The sequence below is a fragment of the Schistocerca piceifrons genome, chromosome 3 (assembly GCF_021461385.2).
Source record: "Schistocerca piceifrons isolate TAMUIC-IGC-003096 chromosome 3, iqSchPice1.1, whole genome shotgun sequence".
In the NCBI taxonomy this organism is placed as follows: Eukaryota; Metazoa; Arthropoda; class Insecta; order Orthoptera; family Acrididae; genus Schistocerca; species Schistocerca piceifrons.
In genome coordinates this window covers 855,554,843-855,575,305 of record NC_060140.1, presented here as the reverse complement: position 1 = coordinate 855,575,305, position 20,463 = coordinate 855,554,843, and the positions used below count along the sequence as shown (strand labels likewise).

Sequence of the window (20,463 nt, the reverse complement as noted above, 5' to 3'; positions counted from 1 at the left end):
AGAGATGCTGGATGTAGTCCTGTGGAACGGCTTGCCATGCCATTTCCACCTGGCGCCTCAGTTGGACCAGCGTTCGTGCTGGACGTGCAGACCGCGTGAGACGACGCTTCATCCAGTCCCAAACATGCTCAATGGGGGACAGATCCGGAGATCTTGCTGACCAGGGTAGTTGACTTACACCTTCTAGAGCACGTTGGGTGGCACGGGATACATGCGGACGTGCATTGTCCTGTTGGAACAGCAAGTTCCCTTGCCGGTCTAGGAATGGTAGAACGATGGATTCGATAACGGTTTGGATGTACCGTGCACTATTCAGAGTCCCCTCGACGATCACCAGTGGTGTACGGCCAGTGTAGGAGATCGCTCCCCACACCATGATGCCGGGTGTTGGCCCTGTGTGCCTCGGTCGTATGCAGTCCTGATTGTGGCGCTCACCTGCACGGCGCCAAACACGCATACGACCATCATTGGCACCAAGGCAGAAGCGACTCTCATCGCTGAAGACGACACGTCTCCATTCGTCCCTCCATTCACGCCTGTCGCGACGCCACTGGAGGCGGGCTGCACGATGTTGGGACGTGAGCGGAAGACGGCCTAACGGTGTGCGGGACTGTAGCCCAGCTTCATGGAGACGGTTGCGAATGGTCCTCGCCGATACCCCAGGAGCAACAGTGTCCCTAATTTGCTGGAAAGTGGCGGTGCGGTCCCCTACGGCACTGCGTAGGATCCTACGGTCTTGGCGTGCATCCGTGCGTTGCTGCGGTCCGGTCCCAGGTCGACGGGCACGTGCACCTTCCGCCGACCACTGGCGACAACATCGATGTACTGTGGAGACCTCACGCCCCACGTGTTGAGCAATTCGGCGGTACGTCCACCCGGCCTCCCGCATGCCCACTATACGCTCTCGCTCAAAGTCCGTCAACTGCACATACGGTTCACGTCCACGCTGTCGCGGCATGCTACCAGTGTTAAAGACTGCGATGGAGCTCCGTATGCCACGGCAAACTGGCTGACACTGACGGCGGCGGTGCACAAATGCTGCGCAGCTAGCGCCATTCGACGGCCAACACCGCGGTTCCTGGTGTGTCCGCTGTGCCGTGCGTGTGATCATTGCTTGTACAGCCCTCTCGCAGTGTCCGGAGCAAATATGGTGGGTCTGACACACCGGTGTCAATGTGTTCTTTTTTCCATTTCCAGGAGTGTATTTAGTAATGATTTCCCTGATATGAACAACAGACAATTAGACGTAGTCACTTATAGTAGTAAGGATACCAATTTTTTAAAAATAGTTCTCCACAATGAACCTCATTATTCTTATAGCCTGTTCTGTGGTCTGAATACTGTGTCCATGTTTTATGCCCTTAAAAAAGAATCCCATAGCTAAGAATTGATTGTATGCAGGAACAGTACGACTCGAAAAGACGTTGGCTGTTGCAGACTGCTACAATCTACAGTTAATCACACCGTCCATTTATTCTACCTGCCTTTTAATAACATAACATCAACAATATCAGTTGGAGCAGTGATTTAGCTCATATGATTTCTTTGTAATATATTTTTATATCTAATATTGGATTTTTTCAATTGAATCTATGAACTCACTAGGGCTCTGACTCCAACTTTCGGTCACTGATCGTTTCTGTGTTGAGTGAGTTGTTACTGGAGTTCCAGTCACTTATTACTACAAACATGCTTTCCTGTATATTATACTTTATGTCACCCTGTACACACACTATGGCATGTGTCTTTAACTGGGATTTAGTTATGTGCATATAGATATTTATTGTTTTTACAAACTAATTTCTACAGCTGGCTTTATTTAACAAATGCACATATTTTCTGTCGATTTATTTGGAGGTACCTCATTTCAAAATGATCAATAAGAAAAACAAAAGTCGTAACTTTGGCAAATAATATGCTACGAGTTAGAATGCAGAAAAAAATGACAAACGATTTGTCATTAATTTTGCTCGTGGAGAGATGTGTCCATACTCCTTACACATGAAACAGTCAGTTTTCATTTGTTGTTTACAACAGAGTAAGCTACAGTTGTATTAAACCTGTATAGATCTGTATCAATATAGTTACATTACATCAGTCACGATTTTTAGTACTATCTATATCTCTACACAAGAGAGGAAAGCAAAAGAAAGAAATGAAAGTAAACACACTGAACTGGGAGAAGCACGATATAGGTCATAATACAGTTCACAAAAGTAGGACTTGACGCTCTCAACAAGTTGTTACGGTCATATTCTTAGATTTGTCCATGGCTTTTGACGCTGTTAACAATAAAATTCTATTAAATTAACTATAAACATTAGAGTAAAAGGCCTAGCAAATGGCTGGTTTCAGTATTCTCTAGAAAACAGGATGCAATAAGAAAGATACTTCACATATCTTCTGATAATAAATTTTTAGCGAAACAGTTGTCAGACAAGAAATTTATATACACAGATCAGTCTCAGGGTAGTATATTGGGTCCAAATTCTGTTCTTAATACATATTAATGACCTTCCCACCAGTGCAACACATGGAGAAAATGTTGTCTTTTCCGACAACAGCAACATCGTACTCACCGACAAAACGCCAGAATTCCTAACATAAAGCCAAATGAAATCCTTAAGGATTCTTGCAATTGGGCTATAGTAAATTAACATTGAATATAAAGAAAAAACAGCATGTCCTTCACCACAAAGAGGGAACCAACTCCATCTGACTGAGCATAGGTGATAAGCCTAATTATTTTGTACAATACACAAAGTTTTTGCACTTGACCATTAATTGGAAATTGATGTGCAATAGCCAAACAAAGATACTGACGAAAAGAATATCATCAGCAATTTAAGTTGACAAATTAATAGGTACAGAAGATAGAATTATTTGTGTTAAGAGAAGGTGACAGCAGAAGGTTTGACGTCTTGGTATTGAAATCGTTAATGGAGATCAGCATGCAGTTATTGTTCGCCTTCCCATCAGATGAGGATTCTAAAATTGTATGTCCTCTCAGGATGTCTGGGAAACCTCTCATTTATAGCGTTACTTATCGTTTGTCTTATAAAAACAATTACACAAATCAACTATTACAGTGACTCCTATACTCCATTTATAAAGGGGATTAAAATGCATGTTTAAATGTTTCTAGATAAATGCTACTACCTACTTAATAGTGATACATCCCATGTTTCAGAAAAACTGTTATTTGCTGATGCAAGAGTTTTTGGGTATGGTGCTCTCTCATATTGTTGAATGACTATCATTGGATAAAAAAAAAAAAAACAGCAGGGTTACAGTGGTCTTCTTCTGGTTGCAGTAGACCAGAAGAAGGCCACCAAAAATGTGGTTGAGAGGGATATTTATAGAATGATAGCTATTTTGCTATATTATGTGGCACCATACTCACAAGTGCAAATTGTCCAGAGAAAGCATGCATTGTGCATCACCATACTCACAAGTCTTCTATGTTGACTAACTCTGGCAGTGGAAACCTACATAGTTATACCTGGTATTTGTTATTTATTAAAAAATCATCAGCCCTTACGAGCTTTTCTTTGTTAAGCAGTTGATTATTTTTCTCAATTTCAGTGAGGGAAATAGGTGAGAGAATCAGATTACTAATTTTTATAGTTGTTGTTTCCTGTTGAATTTCGTGACACGACTGTCTCTTTTACATGTAAGAAATAGTTGTTCAGACTACCAGGTACCAATGAATTATCATACACAGTCACTTAGCTTAAACTGATGAAGTTGTTTTACTGTTCCATGATCTGTTGTCCTGGTTCTTGTTTTATTATATTCTGGGTAAATTTAACTCTGCCATTGTGTTATTAAATACAGGCACAATATGGATATTTTTAGAGTTTTTAGTAACTTCTCTCATGAATTTTGAATAACATTTTGCAGTAGTATCTTCGCTAGTACTTGTCTGCATATAAATTTATGTTAACTATTTACAAGATACTCTAGTCAAAGCAGTCATCTAGTTTTAAAATAGCTTATTAACAGCCTTTCTAGTTAGTTTAGGGGGTAAGCTATTAACAAATTATGTCAAGAATCTGTAATGGAATACGAAAAATTGGTCATTGCCGTTTTGTTCACTACAAATTTGATTCTAGTACCTCAATTTCAATTATATTAAAAACATTTTGTGCTGGAGGTGTACTAACGTCTCAGTAATGAATGGCAATACAATACGTTGTTTATCCTAGACAGCAAGTGTCATGATGTGAGAATACATTAACTAACCAAGCATAGATTTATTTTCTTGCTTTGATAATTAGTTTCATTGGGAAATAGGTTATCTGTCAGAGTTCTGTGTTGGAAAATGAATTATCGAAAGCAATTTGTACGATCCAAATAACTTTTCTAAGTAATTTCTACTTTCACAATCCTTCAAGTAATCTGCTTTGAAATCACCACAGAACATTAACTGCTTATATATGTTTGACACAAAGCATAGCAAAGAATCAAAAGATCAGCACCACTGTGAAGTTTCAATTGCAAGGTACATAACTGTTTGGTACAATGCTGTAGTGAAAGGTATTTGTCATTCTTGTCAGATGTCTGAAGAACTTCATCAAAAAATAACTAACCCACGCAACACTGACACATGTTTTGGGTGATGCCAGTATTACATGAATGTGTTAATTTAACTTCATCTACTGTTGGCACATTTAGCTAAGTTTCTATATATAACTTAAGTGAAGCTACACCAGATGACACGTGCAGCTGCTGTTTCAACTCACTCCAGTCAGAAGATATGTGCCACAGTTTTATATATGTTATGACCCAAAATCACATGGACAGCAACATCTTCATTATGCAGGTTATGGAAGTAATCTCAATAGTGACCTTTGTACACTATCAGAATGGGCACAGAATATAGGGTCAAAACTCAACCCATCGAAAACCCAAGTGGTACTGGTTGATCATTCAAGGCTCTTTCATGAACATATCGGAAAACCCTACTATCTTTAATCCTAAATGGGACAAATAACTTCACTCCCTCAGCAAAAGATATAGGAGTAATAATATATGAAAATCTAAACTGAACTAAGCATGTAACTGTAATGTGCAAGAAGACATCAGCGTCATGCCTTACAAAAGTATAAAAAGCTCTTCTCTCTGAACCTTAGAAAAAAACTTATACAAATATTCACACTTCATATTATTGATTACAATGATGTTATACTGTAAGCCATTTCTCAGGAAAGTTCACAACGCTAAATAGTTATGAATGCCTGTGTTCTATATATCTGTTATGTTCGACTCCTTAATCATATTCCACCATCATCTGCACAGCTGTCCTGGCTGTGTGCAGGCAAGAGAAGATATTTTCCACATCATCTGCCTAGTCTAAAGTCTTATCAGTGTGCACTGTCCCTCATATCTCTCTTCAATCTTAACACTCTAGTCTGAACATCATGGCAGAGACACCAATTCCCATTAGAGCAAAATCCTCTCTGCGTCACTCAGTCGTTCAGCCATTTTCTCGAAATCCTTCTTAGTAGCACTGGAATAACTTCCTGCATTGTATTTTAGAACTGAATAACATATCCAGCTCCAGAAGACAGCTAATAATGTTTATACTGAAGCAACAATAATTTTTGTAAGGCCTTGTCGTCAGTTTTTAAAGGCCTCATCACTACTGCTGTGGAGACCGAGTGTATGAGTATGTGAAATGGCTTCTGGTGCAATACACTCCTAAGACGATTTCTCCCTGCCACTATTACACAGCTATGCCCCTGGGTCAGATAACAGGACAGGAGAACGAAGGTTCTGCAACACTCCAACAAATTAGTAACAAAGTCACATGGATGAGTTAAAAAGCTTTTCTTATCTTCGTGACTAGTTGAATGATTAAATCTGCAACACAGGATGTAATATAACACAAAAAAGACCCTCAATGTCTAAGTGCATCTAGTTCATCATAGCACTGGACAACTAACTATACTCACAAACTAGAGAAGAGATATATACTATAGCCTACATGGAGTTCTTGCACCATTGCATTTTCTTGAGTGGCTGTTGTTTTAGAACCTTTTCGCTGTTTAGCACAGTGGGGACTTCTAAATATTCTATAAGAATCTGGAAGATTGATGATTACCAAAGAGGAATAACAGCAGTGATCTCTGAATTGTACTTCTACTAGCCATCGAATGCTAACGCTTTACTATCATAATAGGAACTCTAGCTAACTATGGATATTAATCAGAGGTGTGAGAACTTAAACGGAAGATGATTGAATTTCAGTGAGTTTGTGCAAATTCAAAACTTGGAATAATTTTGAATTGTAGAGAACTGACTTAAGTGAATGAACATTTATTCTGCTCACTTCTATGACACTTACTATCTCGATCTCTCTCCCACTCAGTATAGAGTTGGTTAAACATTGTGATGCGAACTTACATGTCTAGTTAATGTTCAAATTCAAATGTGTGTGAAGTCCTAAGGGACCAAACTGCTTAGGTCATCGGTCCCTAGACTTACACACTACTTAAACTAACTTATGCTAAGAACAATACACACACCCACGCCCAAGGGAGGACTTCAGCCTCTGGCAGGAGAGACCACGCAGTCCGTGACATGAAGCCTCAAACAACGCGGCGACTCCGTGCCGCTCTATTTAATAAAAATTTCATTTGAAGTCACTGTGTATCACTAACCACCATTCTGAACAGTGGTCATCAAACTGTTTGATTGAGAGCTTATTATTACAGTAAGTGTGCGATGAGTTGACTGCCAGCTCCCAAGTACTGATCGTTAAAAGTCGGCACCATTAGGCACACTACACGTCGACTGTTCTCTGTTTCCAATTTCTGCTGCCTTCCTTGACCCCAAAGCTGTGACACTTCAATTGACTGTTCGAGCGTTGTTGTGTTGTCTGTGTGAGCAGATGAAGAATTGATTAATAACAGTAATTTTACTTATATTTAAATGCATTATGTAATATGAGACACGATCACAAACATTTATTAAATATTTGTAGTCTATTTCATTTTTCTTCTACTCATTGTGATGCACTATAAAAGCACTAATTTAAATTCATGTTCCTTGTCACAAATATGAACTGCATTTGAAGATGACAATCTCTGTAAAGTACATTCATGAATGCATTTTACTTCTATTTGAAATTTATGCCATAGTAGTTTATCAGTATGAATCGTGCACACCTGTGAGTTGTCAGTACTGGAAGGCAAACAATAAAACATTCCCTCTCTTACATCCTTTAAACGCATAGAAGCCATGCTACTTACAGCTCTGTCCCTTAGGTAAGTGGCCAGTTTTACTTTGCTCATGGCAGAAGTCACCAACAACAATTAAATTGAGCACATATTAAAGAATTACTGTCTCCGTAAGTAATTTTGTTCGTTATTGAGCAAGAAAACAGCTCTCTTCAGGAGCTCTTAACGTTAGCTGACACTTTTGTATTTGACTGTTAATTGCTAGATCCATATTATTATTAAATACGAGTAAGAACCGCTGGTCACACACATACTTGATTCGAGCCATGTGCAACCTCTGGGCAGTGGTTTGGAGACCATTGGTTTCGAGTATAACTCCATAGCCACATGTCAGTAAATATTTCAGGTAGCAGTGGGATAACATTGACTATATTGCAGCGACGTAATATGGCGGTGTGTGTTTGCCCACTGTCCAAAACATAGAGTACAGTAGTTATCAGGATATCACTGTGATACTAAAAATTATTGTCCATAAAAAGAATATGCAAATTCTCCTTTTCAGCTTACTGTTTGCCCAAATGTTCAGCCACATCATAGAAATCTTCCAAATGAGAAATTTTTTAAAGCTTAACACATCTCAGCTTGAACCTTGGTAGGTTTCTTATCAGTGCTACCGTTATATTTATACTGGAGTAGTGATATCATTTTTCAAAACCTTTTTAAGTCATGCGAAAAGCATCTCCATTTTTTCTGTTTTTATTTTATTTTGTGTTAACTGCTATTAATGGTTTCATTTTGTGGTATCTCATAATGCAATCACAGTGATCTGGAATATACACAGGGTGGGGAAACAACCTAATATTGAGGCCAGAGTAGAGTAGGGCATGCTGAACCGAGCAAAATTTTCCAAATAAATAAAGGTCAACTCCATTTTGGATGTGTGGACATAAATTAGCAGCAGTTTAGTGGTATGTTTGCAGAAGTTTGTTTAAAAGTAAACAGTACTATAATTTTCAGTGATATAGAAAAGGCTCATAACTTCAGGGCTGACACTAGAATCTACACTACTGGCCATTAAAATTGCTGCACCAAGAAGAAATGCAGATGATAAACAGATATTCATTGGACAAATATACTATACTAGAACTGACATGTGGTTACATTTTCACGTAATTTGGGAGGGCGTGTACAGGTACAGCTGAACATGCAGCTTCAACACGATACCACAGTTCATCAAGAGTAGTGACTGGCGTATTGTGATGAGGCAGTTGCTCTGTCACCATTGACCAGACGTTTTCAGTTGGTGAGAGATCTGGAGAATGTGCTGGCCAGGGAAGCAGTTGAACATTTTATGTACCCAGAAAGGCCTGTACAGGACCTGCAATATGCGGTCGTGCATTATCCTGCTGAAATGTAGGGTTTCGCAGGGATAGAATGAAGGGGAAAGCCACAGGTCGTAACACATCTGAAATGTAACGTCCACTATTCAAAGTGTCGTCAATGAGAACAAGGGGTGACCGAGACTTGTAACCAATGGCACCCCATACCATCACGCCGGGTGATACGCCAGTATGGCGATGACGAATACACGCTTCCAATGTGTGTTCACTGCGATGTCGCCAAACACGGATGCGACCATCATGATGCTGAAAACAGAACCTGGATTCATCCGAAAAAATGACATTTTCCCATTCGTGCACCCAGGTTCGTCGTTGAGTACAGGTGCTCCTGTCTGTGATGCAGTGTCAAGGGTAACTGCAGCCATGGTCTCTGAGCTAATAGTCCATGCTGCTGCAAACGTCGTCGAACTGTTCGTGCAGATGGTTGTTGTCTTGCAAACGTCCCCATCTGTTGACTCAGCAATCGACACGTGGCTGCACGATCCGTTACAGCCATGCAGATAAGATGCCTGTCATCTCGACTGCTAGTGATACGAGGCCGTTGGGATCCAGCACGGCGTTCCGTATTACCCTCCTGAACCCACCGATTCAATATTCTGCTAACAGTCATTGGGTCTCGACCAACGCGAGCAGCAATGTCGCGATACGATAAACCGTAATCGCGATAGGCTACAATCCGACCTTTATCAAAGTCGGAAACATAATGGTACGCATTTCTCCTCCTTACACGAGGCATCACAACAACGTTTCACCAGGCAACGCCGGTCAACTGCTGTTTGTGTATGAGAAATCGGTAGGAAACTTTCCTCATGTCAGCACGTTGTAGGCGTCGCCACCGGCGCCAAGCTTGTGTGAATGCTCTGAAAAGCTAATCATTTGCATATCACAGCATCTTCTTCCTGTCGGCTAAATTTCGCGTCTGTAGCACGTCACTTCGTGGTGTAGCAATTTTAATTGCCAGTAGTCCCAGCTAGCACTCAAGCTTATTTCAAGGTGGATACTGAGTTTAGGTTCAGTTTAAAATTCAAGATTGAAAAATCAACCTGTTACACAGCTTATTTCAAGGTGGATATTGAGTTTAGGTTCAGTTGAAAATTCAAGATTGAAAAATCAAACTGTTACTCAGTTTACATCAAGCTGTAAAAATTTAGCTTGAATTAAAATAATTTTCCCATGCTTGAAATAAACTGTAATTTCCCTGGAAGGCTGTACAGCAGAAGCGCGCGCAGCATAGCTTCCATAGAAGTCCACGGGAAGTGCCACAAGCGTTTATAAGCCATGCACTGACTGTGCTAGGTTTACGGCCATTTTACTTTTGTGACGCACGTTAATGATTGTTGACTGTTGTGAAGTTTGTTTTATACTGAAAAATAGTTCGGAAAGTGTGTGGCGTCCCCTGCCTTACTGCTACACTGGGTCTGAAGGAGATATATAGTGTATTGCAGGTATGTTGGTGCATTTTTCTCTAGTGGTACGTTAATATTACAAATGTTAAATATTATTACGTAACGTAAAGAAATATGATATTCTTTTATGTAGAAAAATTGAGCCTGGATGAAAGTGAAATGGATTACCAGCTAAGAATACATATTACAAGTTGTTCAGCACCAATAAATTAAAACTTAATGTTATTTTACCTTTTTAAAATCTCGCCTTTTTATATATATCGCCCTATTACATTTGTTTACTTGTAAGTACTCGCGTGTGTCACACCATGAATGAATAATCGTGAAGTGTGAAAAGTGTCTTTGCGAATACAAATAGTAATGAGATGGTGAACGGGAAAAAGTGCTCAAGAACCAGTCACTACATAGGCGTCAGTCTTTTTTATTTACGTAGCTTTGACTGCTCTTCATCTGCTCTTAATTTTGTTGTTCCCTAGGTGAAATAATACTGCAAGGCCTACAGGTACTTTTTAATTTTATTGTTATTTGTAATGTGGCTGAAATCTAAAAAAAGGCAATATTAAAATATGACAAGGAGAACATTTTTTGTTCTTTTACATTTCAGTTCCACTGAACTGTTAATTTCTTAAATTCATTTCGATTTCATCTTTTATTTCATTTTGATTCAATTTTACTCACCAAAAAATAATTGTGGATAGAATAAAATGTCTACATTTTTCTAAGCCATAGTTTCCTTATAAGCTTACAGTATGAGGTGTATATGATTTCAAGTAATTGTTTCTTTATAATTCAGTTTAAATGGCCCTGAAACTGTTAGAAATAGTGACGTGTGGCTTCTTCATGAAGTCATCGCAAAATTACCCAAATATCATCTTTACTTTAAAAACTTCAAACAAAAAGTTATTTCAAATTACTTTAAAAACTCTTTGGAATGAAGTCACCAGAAGCAGCTGCTTACTCAGTGACGTTTATACTAGTTAATGATTTTTACTGCATCAGTGAGTTTGAAGTTATTTTGCTAATCTGGGGCATAAATTACATTTAGGTTGATTAGTTTAAACTTTTTACATTTTTTATGTTTAGGTATGGCTAACATTTTCTATTACCTTTTACAGGATCATTATACCAGCAGAAGTCAGCGATATTTGATCCTGCTCTGGTCTATGTGCTGGGGCCGGAGGGGCTTCAGAATAATTAAATTTTAAAATAAAACAATTTTAAACACTTTGAAAATAAAAAAATTAAACATACATGTCTTGATAATTTTTTTCACACCATTTCCATTCTGGTATTTATTTAATTAATTAGGCTCAATAAATTCAGATTAATAATTATGTAGCTTAAAACAAGCTGTAAATACCAGGCTGTATTCCACGTGTGTAGATACAGCTGGAGCCAAACTTGATAAGTCAAGCTTGAAATATAGCTTGAACTCTGCCAACTTTGATGTTTGTTTCAAGCTTGAATCCAACTAACAGGCCTGAATATTCCGCTTTGATCAAGCTTATATACTTGAACTTTACATCTGGAAACAAGTTTGAAACCGGCTTACTGTGCTATCTGGGGCGTAAATAGTTAGACATGCAACAGACTGTGGGGCGGCGGAATGAGTTTGTAACAATAATTTAATTAATTGCTGGATATATGCTTGCGTGTTGAATCAGTTTCTGGCTTTTAGAATGTTGTTAATGCTGTCTTTCGCCGTTCTCAACACTGGCTCTCTATTTACTTCTTGGCACCCAGAAAGTGATTTAATAAAACATGGAGCCAGTATTTAGAGATCCTAGTGCCCACTTCAATTGAGATACCATTATAGCTGCAGCTTATAGCTCTGAGGAATTAGGAGATTGTCCGGGATTTCTAATCAAAAACGGTTTTCCAAAATAATTGAGTATATTCTGAAATTCACTGATAAAAAACACAAGTATCCCTACAACCTAACTAACAGAGCAGTTCAGAGTCTAATGCGCTGATGCAACTATAAATGTCCGAATTAAATGTTAAAAAGAATGCTCGCCATAATTTGATGAAAATATTTCATCAAACGCCACGCTAAATTTTTGGTAGAATGTCTGTCTCGCGACGGCACGTGAAACTACGACAATACGCAAACTGAAGCTATATAATGAAAATCATCCCAGAATTAACACTTCACATGAAATGTTTTCATGGTTCCGCGTATCTATAGTAACATAATACGGCACCCGAGGCTGTATGTAGCAGATACACTGATGCGACGCGACTACCGACACAGATGGCGTGTCATTCAGCGTCTGGAGAGAACTGGGGCCTTGCTTCCTCACGTAGCGTCATTATATATAAAGCCGCGGTGCGGACGGCGAAGGGAACGCCTGATCTTTTCGGCTCTCTCGACTAGCCGCTGGGCTAGTAACGCACCACTTCAAGTTACATAATAATTTATAGCTTCTTTTGCTTATGGCCAATGAAGCTCTTAATTTAAACGTGCATTCAGCACGCAGGTAAGTATTGATAATAAAATTTTGACATGGCTAAGTTAAATATTTTGGGCGAGAGAATTAATTAAATTACACTGCACGCAGTAGATGAGCTCTGAACTGGCCCTTTTGAGATCCGCTATCGCTATAATTTTATAGGTATTCAAAAGAAACTTTACACATCTTCATAGTCATAGCGGACCTCCAACCTATTTAAATCTAAACATCCTAGCCTTATTTACTAGCCTACTTAATCTATCTTGCTTCCTTCAGTTTTGAGATGAAAATCAGAAAAATCATGAATTTCCACTAAAGTCTTAATATGTGAAATCCAAAGTACTGTTTTTATTAAATCACTATGAAAGATGAATCTAAATATAAATTTTGAAGTTTCTAGCTCTTTTCTGTTGCGCCAATGATTTTTCCAGAAAAACGTCCAAATTTCAAAAATGGCTGAAGTTATCGAACTGATATTTAACACACATTAATTTAGTATTATTCCTGCCATGCTAGAAAAGTTTTAGGTCATTTGCTTGATTTTTAAGGTATTGCGCAACATTTATGACGTCAGAGCTAGTTACAGCAGACTGGCTGGCACACAATGGAAACTGATGTGAATTTACTACAGCGTGAGTAGGCTGCTTCCCTACATCACCCTCTACTTAAATTTTTTTTGTTTATGAATGTTAATGAATGAAAAAAAAATTAATTACAAAAAGGGAAGCAAGAGTACAGTTTAACTCCCTATGAAAAATCAAAATTGAAATATAAACCTGTAGAAACATTAAAGAATACTGATTACCTACATTAATTATTTAAATTGTGGGCATGTTCACTGCCTTTTAAACAATGTCATTACTCAAAATTTTTAAGCAAAGTCAATGAAATATTTTGGCATACATATTGCCTTAGACAAACAAACACATACAAATTGAAAAATTATCTTAGATCCATTAAATACATTAAATACATTTTTACATACACAAATTCAAAGAAAATAACATGATACATAAACAGATGATTATCTCTTAGCAGTCTTTTCTAAACCTGAAAGAAAAGTTCACAAATAATTTTTACACACGTGGTTGCAGCCGCTTTGGCTGGTGTCCTACACTTCCATTCACAAGGGTAGAGGAGGGGAAGTTGCTATGGTGTGCGTCCTTCACGTTCTCTAAATTTCATTGGGGAAAGGGGAGGGGTCACTGTGAGTTGTGTCCAAGTCACTCCACGCTTTCTCGCAGCTACCAGGCTGCCATTATCAGGTTTGTCCTGTAGAACAAACAAAAAGAGTGCCTCAGACTCTGTTCACTTAATATCTATGGGTGGGTCACAATGAAATGGGGATATATACATTTTATCCTTCAATATGTTACTGGAACAAAGTTAACACAGCTTTTTCAGTATTACTCTCGCAGTTACTTAACTGTCATAAAATCGTTAAACAAATGGCTCAAAACGCCTTTAGTCATGTATTAGAGAAAATTTATGCTCCTAAGGCATACAATCATAAATCATATTTAATCTGAATTTATTATTTCTGGGCCGGAACACTGAACCAATGCTCGGTACATTCCTGATACATTTGTATTTTAAGCACTTAACTGACTCATCTTTGATTACCTTATTCTTAGAGCTAGTATGAGTATGATTAGTGGTTGTTTTCTCAGCTTCCATGTACATGTGAGTAACTTTTGGTAATAGTACAGTTTTGAGTGTTCAAAACACACTACGTTTAGTTGACTACTAAATCCACTTATTGGTCCTCTACTGTTGTCAGTTCCACATCTGCAATTACGTACTTACTTACTTTGAAGTGTGTTTATGCTGAGCTAAAATAATGTTTCACGTCTGTCAGTATGTTATTTATTTATTTTGCTAGTGCATGTACTTAAGTAATACTCACTCCATTTAAATTTAAAGCATAGGAAAGCACATTTATCTCATATTCATAGTGTATTGCAGCTGATTAGTTTGCTCACGTGGCAATCCATTTCCACTCGATCGGACGCTGAAACCTCAGGTAGTCTCTCTCAGACCTACCACTAAAGTGCATCAAGTAATTATGGACGAGCGTAATGCTAAATTCCTTAAACCTATAGGACACCATGAGCTGCTCTGTCTCATCTAACATAAGGGTACCTATGGTCGCATTCACGCCTCCAACTCATAACCTTAATACGTGTAGGTGTATCCTGTCACACACTACACTAAAATAATGGCCAGCTCCAACCTTATAAATACTTCAGGGACGTGTCCTTCACGTCTCAACCACAAACACTGCTCAATTCTATTACACTGCCTTTCCTTGCTACATCAGGTGAGTTTATCCTTACCACTTATCTGCATATTTTTCATAACACTAAGCAATCTCTTTTATTATTAATTAGTTAGCTCTATAGCATACACTAGGTTTCACTACCACTTCAGATCCTGCTTGTACATGAATTCATATATCTTTTTAAATTACTGTTGGTGGACCATTTCTAATAAACAACACTTTGTACTTACTATATTACCAGGGTACAATACATAATTGTTACTCAAATACATTTTTATCTTAATTACGTCATACTTCTCTATTGTTTGTGACTATTAGGTTTGTCACATTAGGTATTTTTCTTCACTAATCGGTAGATAGAATGGTTACATAACTCATGGCTTGATAGCCATGACAGAAAATTTTCATGTCTGGAAAGAAGAGGTCGAAATTTTTGAGGACAGGAAAGAGGAAGAATGAGTGAGACCTGAAAGGGAAAGAAGATCTCACACAGCTGGGACTGCACAGCTGCCACACTGTGTAGAGGTTACAGAACAACCTCCTCCCTACAGCATTCATTCACTACCTATGAATTTCTTTAGGTCGATCACGTTCCTGAGACCTAATAGCTTCTTACTTTTTGGGTACTCCAGCCTATATGCATTGGCATGTGGTTTTCCTATTATCCTGAAAGGTCCTTGGTATACGAACATGAATTTCTTTGTTTCTGCATTTACTTTCTTTGATTTTTCTTTGGTTTTGACAAGGACTAATTGACCTATTTCAAAGCTAGTAGGTACAACTTTTGCGTCATGACGCTTCTTCCTTTCCAACGCTCTTTTTCTCATATTAGCCCTAGCCTTTAGTTTCTTCTCGTCTGTGGATATTTGCGTTAGAATAGGGAATTCTACCATATCTGCAATCACATTGTGCGGTTCTTGGCCAAACATCAATTCGCAAGGTGCAAAACCAGTTGCATCATGTCTTAAGTTGTTAATTACATTCTCAAAATACCTAATGTGCTCTGCCCAACTTGAGTGTTTCCGAGCACAATAAGTTCTGCAAAGCCTATTCAATTCCCTCATAATACGTTCACTCATATTTCCTTGGGGGAAATACGCAGATATTTTCAGATGTTTCACGCCGGCCTTATCTAGACATTCCTTAAATCTATCAGAAGTAAATTGAGGTCCATTGTCTGACAGCAAATTCTTCGGAACGCCAACGTTCACGAAGAAATCTTTTTCCAACTTTTCAACCAATGTTTTTGCATTTGCTCTTTTAATTGGGTATAGCTTAACATATTTACTGAATCCATCCACAATAACAAAAACATGGGTGCAACCACCTCTCGAAACAGGAAGAGGGCCAAACAAATCACAAGCCAGTAATTCTAGGGTTTCAGTTGGCTCTACTGAATGCATGTCTCCTTGTATTCTGGTGTTAGCAGCACGGACTTTCTGGCACACTACACACGATGCTAGACGCTTGGCCACACGGCGGTACATGTTGTCAAACACAACCTTCTCTTGTAATTTTGCAATGCACTTCTTTGCACCGTTGTGCCCATACCTCAGGTGTACATAGTCGATTAGTAAGTCTACATGTTGTGAGGGAAAGCACAGCTTCCACTCAGAAACACCTACCTTCTTCCTTCTAAACAGAATACCTTTATGCAGACAATAGTATTGTGAAACCTTAGGATAGTTCGCATTTCCTAAATAGCTCTTTACTAATTTCAGTTGGTCATCTGCATTCTGCTCAGGGTCTCAAGTTCTTAATCACTCTCTTTAATGCACTTTCTTCCTTTACTTCGTGCAATGCAAACATTCGAATTTCATTTAGGTCTGTTGCTGTAATTCCCGCGTCATCACAGAGCTCCGCACTTCTAGATAACCCATCAGCTACCAGATTGACTTTCCCTTGAATATATCTAACCTCAAGGTCAAACTGCTGGAGATACAATGACCATCTTACCAAACGAGCATTCCTCAATTTACAGGTCTTTAAAAAGGTCACTGTAAACTATTATCTTGTGACCTAATAGATACTGCTCAAACTTCTGTACCCCAAATACAATTGCTAATGCTTCCAGTTCTGAGATGCCGTAATTTCTCTCTGCTGCCTGTAAAGATCGACTGGCGAAAGCTGTAGTCTTGTGCACTTCTTGTTCGTTCTCTATCTCTACCTGGAATATCTCCACCGCTATACCATAGCCACTAACATCAACAGACATACAGAATGGTTTTTCAAAGTCAGGATGATGCAAAATTGGACTATTAATTAAAGATTGTTTAAGCACCTCAAACGCCTGTTGACATTCTGCTGTCCAAACCCAAGGGGTATTCTTTTTCAGCAGGAGGTGAAGACAGGGAGCATTAAAAGCCTGATCACTAACAAAACGCCTATAGAAGCCGAAAAGACCGAACATTGATCTCAACTGCTTCTTGTTTCTGGGAGCCTCAAATTTTTCAATGACTGCTAGCTTGCCTGGGTCAGGCAGAATACCTTTTCCACTTATCCTATATCCCAAGAAACCTATTTCCTCTTTAACGCACTCTGTCTTTTCAATCTTTAGTTTCATGCCACCTTTCTCAATAGCCTCTAACACTTCCTCTAATAAAGCTATGTGTTCTTCCCAGGTAGGAGTTGCTATTAACAGATCATCTACGTAGACTGTTATTTTATTACTTAAAGCTGGTCCTAAAACATGGCACATCACACGTACGAAGGCACAAACAGAGATATTAAGTCCGAAAGGTACCACACGGTATTGGTAACAAACTCCTTCGTACATAAAGCTGTGTACTTCCTTGAACTTTCCGCCAGTGGCAAATTCCAATATCCACACCTGATGTCCATGGAAGTTAAGAATTTCACTCCTCGGAATTTTTGCAATAACTCGTCCATGTTCTGCGGTCTATCACTTTCCCTAACCACTATTTCATTCAACCAACGAGCGTTCAAGACCAATCTGACACTCCCGTCTCTTTTTGGTACAACAACAAGAGGATTATTGTACTCACTGACCGCTTTTTCAATCACACCCCATTCTAGCATTCTCTGTATTTCCTTTCGAACTGCCTCCTTCCTAGCTACATGTATTTGGTGTGGCTTCCTGAAAAACACTTGACCAGGTTTCACCTTTAATTGACATTCATAACCTTTGACTATGCCAGGTCGATCTGAAAATACCTTATGATGCCTTTTTAGAACCTGTCTCAGTTCTTCCTTCTGATTGGCTGAAATCTTACCGATTTCCTGCAATTTAGCTTCTATTTTGTCCAAAATAATTGCTTCTTCTTCTTCTGTGTTCAGCTTACTGTTACTAAGATTAACACCTTCGTCCCAATATCTCCTATTTTTCAGAACTCGTATAGGCAGCTCCCAAGTTCCATCATCAGTCACTACATGCTTATCACTAAAAGGTACTATAATTACTCCGGTTATTGGCAAGACCATTTTCAACTGGCTCCCTTCAAAGTCAACAACACTCTGATATTTTGACAAGAAATCTATGCCAATTAAAACCTCAATACTGAGATTATTTAAATTAAACATGGATGATCAATTAAATTACCTCTTATGTTAAAGGGTAGTAAAGCTTCTTGCTTTATCGTTTTTGACACCTTGCCAGTAGCACCAATTATTCTTAGTCCTGATACCCTCATGACTGTAAGCTTGTCCTTACCAGGTAATGCGTCAAAGAGGGACTGAGATATTGCACTCACCTCACTTCCACTGTCTGAGAGACAACGTACATTGATACCCAACATATTCACTATTATTATAGGGTGGCTTATTCTGGGTTGTACAGGTGGTTCCTCAAATTCATCTAGTAGTTCCTTTTGGATTTGTCTCCAATTAAAGTGATCGACATCTGTCTTCATTACATTTAGGTCACAGTGTGTAGGGGTTTCCTGAATTACATTTTCAGCTGCCTTTTCCAGTCGATCTATTAATTTTAAATCAAAACACCGCACGACTTCATTACATTTAGTTTGCTGAACATAACCCAAATTACTGTAGTCTGAGCGATTCTGCGTCTCCAGACCGGGCATAACATTAGTTACAGCTAAACCACTTTCACCATTATCGTCGGTTTCCTTCTCAAGTGACAACTGGTCACAGCTACTGGGTTCATCGACCCTCAACAGCCTATCCTCTACATTCTCACTTATCTCCTGTCCTAAATCTACTAGTACATTATCAACATCCTGCACAGGCACTTTAGATAAGAGCACATCATCCTCATCGTAAATATAAGCATGAATTTCTTCTGCTTCTTCACCTGACAATTCAGTATTTTGTAGCTCGTCCCTATCGTTACACTGCTGCGCCTTCTCTTTCTCTTCCCACTTAGAAAGCGTCTCTAATACGGTATCTATCAAATACTGTGAGTGATCTAATATTTCTGCTGTATTCTTAGGTGCTACGGACTCTTCATCCACCTGTTCAGTTTGAGTATTCTGATCTGTCTTACCAGTTCCCTTAACTACTGGCTTAGGAAAAGTAACCGCCTGGTGAGCGCCAGTGTCCTCATAGACGGGAAATAGTTTTCCTGCCTCGGCCTACTACTGTTGCCTTTATTTTCATTATAGTTGACTGGCACAGCATTACTTTCCGTACTGTTGTTTACATGCATATTTCTGTTTGGAACCAAATTATTATCCCTCGGACGCCATTGTAGGTTCTGATAACTATTTCCCCAATTCCTACCTCTCTTAGGATGGCGAACACCTACTGTTCTGATGTTTACATTGCCATTTTGCTCGTTCCTAAAATTACTATTATTGTTATTGGCAATTCGGTTATTACGTGCTTGCTCCTCATTGGCAGTAACACGTTCTACACGTTCCAAATACTCAATGAAACGATCCAGATTATCTCTAGGAGCTGATATAATTCTCGTTTGCCAATACCATGGCAGTTTGGCTTCAAGACCTAGTATAATCATTTCTGGTTTTAGCTTTTCCTCCAAATGTGACAAACGTGAAATCCATGACCTAGCAAACTCTTTAATTGATTCCTTACCTGCATTGAAGCGTTTTCCACTCCAAAATTCTCTCAACACTTCATTTTGCTTATTACTAGACCAATACTCATTAATGAAAGCTGTTTTAAACTCCGCTAATGTTTTACACTTCAACATAACATCAGCTGACCAACGCATGGCGTCACCTGCTAAATGGCTTTTAACAAACGAGATTTTCTCTCGTTCAGACCAAGTTGGTGGAATCACATCTTCAAAATCGTTCCAGAAATCTAGCGGATGGATATTTTTATCTGGATCGAACCGCAAGAACTGCCGACACCCGATAAAAGCGGCGTTTGCAGCTACAACTTGTTGTACATTACCACTACCAGAAGTTACTGAAGCTACTTTACTCTCAATGTTAGCAATGTTAGTACTGATATTTTCTACTTTCATTCCAACATTATCTACTCTTTGCACAATATGAGTAGTGTCAGTTTTAATTGCATCTACATCTGCTTGACATATGTTTACTTTAATATTAACATCTTTAAATCTATCTGAGCACAGTTCAGATTCCGCCTCGATCTTTTCTGTTAACTTGTGCTCCAGCTTCGCATCTTCCATTTGGAAGTCTTTGCGAACCTCAGCAACTTCGGATTTAACTGTTTTATACATTTCAGAAAACTGTTGAGCAACCTTTTTCTTAATATCCTCATGGTTGTAATCAATTTTATAATTCAAACTGTCTAGATCCTCTTTCAACTTATTGCAACCAGCCTTGA

General features: G+C 38.8%; 1 protein-coding gene across 1 annotated transcript in view; it reads left to right on the top strand.

Moving 5' to 3' along the window:
* LOC124789123 overlaps nucleotides 1–7,815 on the top strand; it is a 40,590-nt gene extending 32,775 nt beyond the window's left edge. The window contains exon 3 of the mRNA XM_047256413.1: nucleotides 7,747–7,815. Within this exon, the coding sequence (XP_047112369.1) occupies nucleotides 7,747–7,815 (69 nt within the window). The remainder of the gene's footprint in view (nucleotides 1–7,746) is intronic.
* The last annotated feature ends 12,648 nt before the right edge of the window (nucleotides 7,816–20,463 follow it).